This window comes from Grammomys surdaster, unplaced genomic scaffold (assembly GCF_004785775.1).
Source record: "Grammomys surdaster isolate TR1022 unplaced genomic scaffold, NIH_TR_1.0 147, whole genome shotgun sequence".
In the NCBI taxonomy this organism is placed as follows: Eukaryota; Metazoa; Chordata; class Mammalia; order Rodentia; family Muridae; genus Grammomys; species Grammomys surdaster.
The window spans coordinates 1181048-1190548 of record NW_021604605.1 but is presented as its reverse complement, the minus strand read 5'-3'; the positions used below and the strand labels follow the sequence as shown (position 1 = coordinate 1190548).

Here is a 9501-nt window from a genome sequence, read left to right as displayed (position 1 = left end):
CATTGGTCTTATACACAAGACAATCCAACCTAAGGATTCTCAATGGAAGAGACTGGGCATGTGATATACCTTGAGAATGGGCAGTTTGATCAGGATGTGAAGCCAGTGCTGGTACTTTTCAGAAGGTATAGGTAAAGAAGTACTTGTGCAGTCTTTTTGAATCATAATGGGATTATACTGAATAGAAAAATAGGGGGCAAAATTTGGATGAAAGGAGAAATATATGACCCTTTATATATATACATAAAAGGACCAACACCATTTATTTGAATGTTTATTTATTTTTTTTTTGTCAAAGAAATCCATGCAGAGAAAGAGAAAAGAGGGAAACATGACAACCATGTTCCGGCAATCAAATGTAAGAAAATAATTTGGCACAACTTGAAGGTTTTTTTTTTCCTTTGCAAAAAGACAATCTATCCTACCACTAAAATTTACCATCCTCATAAAGATACCATTTGATTTTCGAAAACATAACACGCGGTTAGTCTCCTACTTAATGGCGGTGGGAGGAGGCATAAAAGATAAAAAAAAAAAAAAAAAAGGTGGCTTCCTTTATGTAGGAAGACCACGAGGTGCTGCAGGGCAGCACAGGCACTGGGACACTGGCAAGTCAGTGTACCAGGAAAAAAAAGCACGCCACATAGATGGCCACACTGATGAGGATTTTCAGTGGGGATGGCATGTTCCCCACGCTGTGAGAGGTGGTGATCTCGTTGTCCTTCTGATTTCCATGCTGCTTGGTCCCTGGAGCATCGTCCACATCCAGATCATAAGCCAGTTCTGTCAAAAGAGAAAGAGGATCTGAGTTGCAGGATTGTTCTACCCCATGAGGTCTATACCATTCACAGCTTCTGGCCTGTCTGGACTGGTGAGGAGCTCCTATTTTGATTTTTCTTTTGTTTGGGAAGCCAGGGGTCCCAGAAGTGGGAAGGAGAGGTGTGTTTGGAGAACGTGGGCTAGAAGGAGATGACCAGAAGTGCTATTTTGCGGAGCACAGCAACCGGGAATGAGTCAGTCAGCACTTTCCCCTCTGCTCCGCCAACACAACAGGATGTTTGTTGGCCCCTTGCAACATCTCCCGGGCAGATATGTACCCTTGAATTGAAGGTCAGTTTCATCAGAACTTACATCAAAATGTGCTATTTGGTGAACTAATCTGTCCTTGTGTGTTGGGGAAGGGAGGGAGGGAGACTGGTGAGTATGAATTGTACTTTTCCCTTACAGTTAACCCTTACAGTGGACTGGATACTCTTATCCTTGGGACGTTGTTTAGTTAACGTTGAAGGACAGGGTGGTTTGCTGTTGATAGGTGTTTTATTTTTCCAAGTACTTCCTCTTTTATAGAGTTTCCTCTCCCACAAAAATCAATAAAACCACACCAAAAAGTCACATCTATCAAAGAAAGTGCGTCTAACCTTTTGGCACTGTGATACAGCACTGTCACCTACAATGTTCACATTTGAGAATTACTGGATCAAGTTATTCTCCTTCTCCAGAAAAAGCTACCCCAAACTCTCCTAATGTTTTAAGTAAGGTTATGAATTTGTGTTGGGGCACATTCTTAGCTATCTCTGGGTGTATGAGACTTCTGGTTGGACATGCCTGAAATCATAGAATAGAACCTGATGCCAAGTGAATTAAGGCTAAGGAGAGGCTAATGGGTAAAATCTTGCATTCTTTGCCTGTTATGTATGAGATGTGTACATGATTCTGAAACAAAACAAAACAAAATACCAAACAAATAAAAAAAATCCACAAAAAGCAATAATAAAATGTCCTTGATTTGCTCTGAAACAAAAGTCCCCTAGAAAGTAAATCTAAGCAGACTGAGGTTTCTATGTGAAATTCAAGATCACCAGTTCAGGGGTCAGTTTCTTGCTTCTGTTTCTATTTCAGTATCTTGTGAAGGTGATGTGAGCGACTCAAACCCAACCAACTGTCCCATTGCCAGGGAGCTAGGAGGAAATGGCTGGGATTCTACCCAATGAAGGCAAGGAGAGGAAGGAAGAGTTCCTATTACAGATCATGAAAATACTCAGTAAGTCCCAGGAAGCAAGTGTGGGGACTCAACTGGTCCAGAAGACACGTGGAGCAGGGTCCAAGACCAGGGAGCTCTGAGGCTGGCATGGGTTAGTACAGGAAGCAAAGTCAAGGAGATTAAAATCAGGGGGTCTGATTTCGTAGGCTGTGATCCCACCTTCCAAAATGGGTATTGCATTCTATAATGCTACCAGGGATAATGTGCCTCTCTTGAAACAAGATGTTTTACCACAAAGTTTCCTTAATTTGCATACATTTGGTCACCAATGTAGATCAAGTTTTTCTGTGCTTTGGCTTACTAATTGTATTTCTCAATGGGCAACAGTTCCACATCATCTGCCTTTTAGTGTGATGGGTATTGACATTTTTCCTATTAATTTGAATAATATATATATATACGTTATATATATATGCATATATATACATATATATGTATATATGCATATATATAATATTGGACCATCTGCTTATATTAACCAAAATCAAGTATTTTTTGATCTTGCAATTTGTTATAATTCTCTATCCCTGTGTCCCAAAGAGGTGACGATGGAGCTTTTAATATGTATAAATCTGATTCTATTTTACTCGTCTAAAATTGAAGCAAGTTGCTTTTACCCGAGCTCTGATAACAATTCAAATCTTGTTTTCCAGGGAACTCTGTGATTTAGGAAAAGTAATTTAGCAGGCTGTAATCCAGATCCCCTCAGTACATACAGACAGACAAAAGAAAAGGGGAACAGAACAAAGAGCAACACTCTACTTGGAGATCAGACCTCTTTCTCTGAAAAGTGAACTATGTGCGGTGCACAAGAAGGCCAGGGTCAGCTGTCAGTCGGCAAGGATAGCACAGACTTAAGTCGTGATCAGATTTCACTAAAGCAGAGAGCACACATGGCCGGTCTGTTGAAAGCCAAGCCGTGGGTCCTACGGCAGCTTCTCCACTTAAGCAAAGAGGAGGTATTTTTAGGGTTGACCTGAATGAGAAGGCTCTCCGAATTGCTTTCACATTCCTTTTCTGGATGATACTCTTGCCGAACATCAAGATGAAACAATATCTATTAATGTTCCCACTTCACGCTGGCTCTATTAGCTCTGCTCTTCAAATAATCTGCTAACACTAAACAGTCTTGATGACTGTAGCAGCTACAGCAGGTGTTTCTAACCTGCTGTAACAACCCAGGAGTTTCTAATCCTTTTAAATACAAGCTGTACTTTACATTCATTCATTCATTCATTCATTCATTCATTCATTCATTCATTCATTCAGTGTGTGTGTGTGTGTGTGTGTGTGTGCGTGCGTGCGTGTGTCCCTGTGTGTAGATGTGTTTGTGTGTGCCCTGTGTGAGGATAGATGTATAGAAAAAAGTCAGAAAGCAACTCTCAGGAGTAGCTTCTTTTCTTCCACGTGGATTCTGGGGGACTGAACTCAGGCTTGTGCAGCAAGTGTGTCCTCAGCCCTCTGAATGTTTTATTTGGATCTTATATATGGACATGATAATAGAGACCTCTAAGTAAACTACTGAATGCCCATATATACCAGGCAATGTGTTATTTACCTCATTTACTTTAACGTTTCCCACCACCTTATGAAGTAGGTATTGCAATTCCTATTTTAGGAATGAGGAAGCTCAAGTTTGGGATAATGATTTTGGTCTATATTTCCATGGCAACCAATAAATAGCTGTACTATCTGAATCCAGCATCTAACTGGACACCTCTTAGGAAGCCACGCTGCTTCTTTTTTAAAAAGTTTTTATTAGATGTATTCATTTGTTTTATATTTTAGATATTAACGTTTTGTCTCTGTGTATACATGTGTACCGCATGAATGCTTGGTGCCCATGAGGCCATTGGATCCCCTGAAACTGGAGTTATGGATGGTTGCGAACCGCTATGTGGGTGCTGGGAATTGAATCCAAGTTCTCTCCAAGAGCAAGAGCTCTTGTTGAGCCATCTCTTCAGACCCACCATACTGCTTCTTGAAAAATTCTGTATCTCAAATATGTTGTAGGATTAAGGAATAATAGATTCTCACTAAAAACCAAAACCAAAAACCTCAGTTGTTGATTATACATCACAAAAGGGAGCTTCCAAAACATGACAAAAAGGTTTTGTTCCCACATCAAGTTCACCATGTGTTCAATTAAGAAATCTTGTTAAACTCTATAGAATAGTGCAGGGAGTTCTTGATTTTGGGAGCTGACGTGGAAATTATCAGTTCTGTTCCCAAGAAATGAGTAATGATGGCTAAGGCCATTAGATCCCAGGCACACAACTAGGCCACCAAATAGCCTCTAGGAACACCCTTATCTAAATTATGGCTAGAGATTGTGTGAGACTCTCTATTCAGCAGCAAGCTATGCCTATCACTCAGTCTCTCAGTGCGGTGCCTGAGGTGTAAACTGACGGGAAGCCCAGAAAAGGCACACCCTGTCCTAGGGCCACCACCACAAGGATTAGAGCTGAAAGAGGGATCTGAGAACAATAAGAAAGTATTATGGGAGACAGAGAAAATAGGATCTTGGTCAAAGACAAATAGAGACATTCCTGGATGCAGGAAACAGAATTCAATTTCATTTAACAGACAATGCTATCTTATGTATGGTGTCCCCAGGAGTAATCGGAAGACTGAGGGAAGATTTAGCTATTCTTTCAAGGAATCCCATACTGCAGCAAGGGCACCACACCCATAGATAAACCAGATAGACATTCCTCAGATCATAAAGAGGGTTCTTACAAAGACAGTAGCGAATTACCAAGGAGATTGATAAAAGACCCTAAAGGGAAGTATCTAGGGTGATTTCTTAAACCAACTTGGCTATCTTCATTAGAAGATGTGTGATGAACACAGCAGGGTTCAAGAACTGAGATTGGAGGCAATGGATTTTCAGTAAGAGCAAGGAACCTCTAGATTGCACACTCTCCAGAAGTGTGTTTGTGTGTGCGCGCGCCCGCGCTCTCGCATCTGATGGGAGGTGGTAGTGGTGATAGGTAAGGCAAGAAGGACAAATTGGGGCCAAACCATGTGGCCTAGGAATGTTACAACACTTGTGAAGGCAGCAGGAGTTTCTAAGATGGAACCTGTACAATCTGATCTCTGTGCTTAGAAATATCCCTGTTATCAGTGTGAAGCACAGCCCTAAGCCAGAATGACTCAGATATCTTGTCCAGAAGAAACAAGAAGCCTGTGGGAACAGGAGCTGGGTGTCACTTGAGTAGCACATATTTTTTTTAAAAAAAAAAAGCCTACAAAAAGCTAAATCTATACCACTTGAAACAATTTGGTTTTACTATAAACCAGACAGACATATTATGAGAAACGCCACAAACTATTTTATTTGAAATCTCTCATATTTTTCAGTGATCCTTTTCAGCCTATATTTTCATCATGTTAGGTCTATGTTTTAAAAGGGTCATAAATTGCTTTTTTTTTTTTTAATCTTGGAGTGGTTCTGTGAGAACCTTTTGGGCCAGCAAGGAGATTTTTTTTCCCAGCTTCATCTAAAAATCTGTTTCTATTTGTAATCAGTTTAACTATGCCCAGGGGGTAGACCCAACTATCTGTACTAATTACACACTCAGCCTGGACTCTCATTTTGCCTCTGTGGCCTTTGTGTTGTAGATTAGATGATCCATTTAAAATAACAGTCAGTCATTAGGGGCTGCCTGTTGTTTGTGTTGGAAAGCTTTTCTACACTGGGCAAAGCTCTGAAACAAAAGTCCTCCATTCCTGATTATTGAAAATCTCCTCCTGGAATCCCCAAGGAGTCTTTACTATACCCTCGAGTCTGGAACTCCAGATTTGAGGCCTTCCCACTTCACCTCTGACAAGCCATTTCCTACTTAAAGCTTCAGTTGCCCTATGTCAAATCACAGTGCTGAACTGATGACCTGTACATTTCCTTCCAGTTTTTTTTCTTGTTTCAAGGCTCTTGGGACCTGGAAAAGGAGTGTAGTCTGCTGCAGGCTGTAGTCATTCCTTTACTTGCAAGAGTGAAGGCGGCCTCTTAACAGAGCCTCCCCATAGCAGCAAGGTCAATCAGTTGTTTCACAGGGGATATTTCTCTAGCAATTATCAGTCACGGAAGCTCTTGCCTCTTGCGCTTCCCTAGTCTTGGACAAGAGACCCTGGCAATAAACAAATCTATGATGCACTGTTCTGGTTTTGTTTAACAACCATGGTATAACAAATCTCACTAAACCCACTGCCCACAAAGCTTTGGGGGGAAAAGTTGCTGGATCTGACGGAGGGTCCCTCAAGCAGGCCTGCACAGGCAATGGAGGAGAAGGATTTGGTGGCCAAGAAGATCAGTCTTCAAAGCCTCTGAGGGCCTGAGCATATAACAACAAGGAAATGCTCATCCTCTGAGGAAATGGGCGTTAAGAAGTTGCTATGGGAACGTCTCTTACACTGACTGTACAGGGCAGCTCTGGTTGCCCTCAAAATGGCAGGGGAGGGAGTAGGGCTGGAAAGATGTATCAGTGGTAATGAGCACTAGTTGTTCGTCCAAAAGACCTAGGTTCAATTCGCAGTGCCCACATGGCAGCTCACAACTGTCTGTACCTCCATTTCCAGGGGATCTTATCCCCTCACACCAATGCACATCAAATAAAATAAATTATTTTTAGAAATGGAAAGGGAGGAGGGTAGGGATGAGGCCATGTTAAAATGCTGGTATCAAACATACAAGGCCTTGGGTTCAGTCTCTAGCCCAGTGCAACTGCCCAGAATCTCAGCATTTGGGAGGTGGAAGCAGGAAGATCAGAAGTTCAAGGTCGTCTTTGGCTGAAGACCCTGTCTTAAAGATAAAAATGGCAGGGAAGAGGATGCTACTGCTAAGCCAAGCATGGGGGTTTCTTCCTTGCCAAGCCTGTTCCAGCAGATGGCTTCAATCTGGCCCTAATATAGCAACAGAACAACACTGCCATCCATCCCTGTGTTTTCCATTTGCTGTGTACAGTTAAGACATGAGTATGTGAAACCTCAGGACATTGCCTGGCATACCCCAGAGGATAAAACTGGGGGCAATCTCCAAGGAAACGGCACTCATTGCACCACTGCTCACTTTGCTGCCCATTCACATGGGCATCCTGGGGCTCTGCCATTGGTTTCTGATTCCCAAACAGATCGCGGTTTCCTTGTCTTCTGAACCACAACAAAAGCCCCCTTCCTGCCACAGTAACTCCACCTCCTTTATGAACTTTCAGGAGTGAAATGAGTACTTGGGACTTGAAAGCAGAAGCAAGTGGCTCTACAAGTGAAGCCAGGCTCTCTAGAGGTCTGCATTTTCTTCTTCAGATGTGGGTAAAACAGACATACTTCAGGCCTTTGGTTTTTAATTCTTCTAACGGGACCTTGTTGAGAACAGGCACATTTCATAGGGCATCTTATTGACAAATAAGTGAGCTGTCTATTTTGCCTACTTGATAACTGATGATAAAACCTGGCAGTGATCTCACGGCCTCTCTGGGAATAGGGTTAGGCAGCTAAGTCTCCACTTCACGTTCTATTGCTAATCCCAGCCTGCAAACATCCTCAGCTACAACAATGGGGTATTGAGAGGATACAGTAGATTGTCCCCATTCAAGGAGGCATCTCATCATAGGCCTGGTTTTCAAGCTGGTATGATATCTGCAGGTTACACTGCATTGGGCTATGGGCATAAAAGCCACGGCTTACTTCCCAGGGATGTAGTAGAATAAGAGTACACTGCTTTATAGTAAAACATTCAAGGTGGGGGTTGGAGAGATGCCTCAGTCATTAAGAACACTTGTTGCTCTTGCAGAGGACCTGGGTTTGGTTCCCAGTACCTAAATGACAGCTAACAACACACTCTAACACTGGTTCCAGGGTGACTCTGATACCCTCTTAAGGCTTCTTTGGGGTTTTGTACGTACATCATAAGCCTATATATATTGAGACAGGAATACAAGGTGGAAAGCTCTTAAAGGCACTGTTAGGTGACTCAGATCACCTGCTACCATATGACATTCTGACTCTCATTCCAAAGGTGAATCAATACATTGTCTTCAATGACTTCTTTGTCAGGAGAGAACACCATTGGCTCTCAACTACGGCTCAGGCTATTTCGGTTCCTAATATAAAATTATCGCCAGGAACTTGAAACACCAACTCTGCTTTAGTATTGTTTGGCAATTAAAAAATCACTTAATCTTTTAGAAAACAGCAAATAGTTTTGTTATATAATCTATTGCCATTAATGTACTTATTTGCATGTGTCATGAATCAAGTCATATCCCAAAAGGAGAATAGCTCGATCTTGGAGACCTGGAGAGTTAAGAGCAGATGCTGGCCATCCCCCAGCAGTCTCAGAAGCACTGTCACCACCTTCCTTCCTCAGGAGTAGTATTATTACACTCTTGTCAGTGGGTGTTCCTTCTCCAAGACTGCCTGAAGCCCCAGAAGAATCAGTTCATCAAAGCCTTTACTTCTACAGGAGAACTTACTTTATTCTCAAGGGAGTGATGAGACCAAGAGACAGAGACAGTTATTGTTCCTATTACTGTTATCACCTTTTATTATTATCACCGTCTCAGAAGAAGATGTGTGTAATGATGCTTTTAGTTCTTTTTATTTTGCGTATGTGTCTGTGTGCCTGCTTGTCTCTTTGTGCACCACGTGCAACAAAATAAAGCTAGAGAGATGATGACTCAGTGGGTAAGAGCACATCCCTCTCTTCCAGGACTCCGGCTCAGTTCCTAGCATCGGTATCAAGTAGCTCACAAGCGTTAGTGACTGCAGCTCCATGGGGATTTGACTCCTATGACCTCCACAGTCAAGTGCACACCCCCCCCAATAGTTCAAAACAAAAGAAATGTAACAGCTATGTGTATGAGAATAACTTTATCTTTATGAGATGTCTAGTACAGATAGCTGTATGGAGACAGAAAATAAATAATGACTGAAGGCTAGGGATTCAGAGTAGCATGTTGCCTAATAATTACAGTTGCCTTCTAGGAGAAGAGGTTACGTATAGAAATAATGCTGACTACTGTGCAATAGTGTGAATATAGGGAATGCTTTTTGTACTGTGCCTTTAAATGGTTAAAATGGCAAGTCTGAGTTGCCTATATTTGTTACAATTTTGAAAAACATATATTAGTCAGGAGAACATGGCTCAGTTAGCAGAGTACTTGCCAAGCAGGCAACAATACCCAGCCGTTAATACCCAGTACGACATAACTAGGTAGGTGCATACCTGTAATTTCAGCATTTGGATGAAGGCAGGAAGATCAGGAGTTTAAGTACATTCTTAACTATAATTTGAGTTCGGGGAGCTGGCTACATGAGGCTCTATCTACAACCAAATAATAAGTGATCTTATACTAGAAAGCAAAGAGATAATGGCATTTGGGATATAGACTCTCTAATCCCCAATGGAAGAGTGTTGCTAGTCTAGTATCTTACCATGTGGAGGGCTGTAAATGAACCCAACT

At 41.9% G+C, this 9501-nt stretch overlaps 1 protein-coding gene across 1 annotated transcript in view; it reads right to left on the bottom strand.

Annotated features, from left to right (window-relative positions):
• Positions 1 to 261: 261 nt before the first annotated feature.
• Gpc3 (glypican 3) overlaps positions 262 to 9501 on the bottom strand; it is a 340192-nt gene continuing 330952 nt past the window's right edge. The window contains exon 8 of the mRNA XM_028764986.1: positions 262 to 783. Coding sequence (XP_028620819.1) covers positions 614 to 783 — 170 coding nt within the window. The 3' untranslated portion in view covers positions 262 to 613. The remainder of the gene's footprint in view (positions 784 to 9501) is intronic.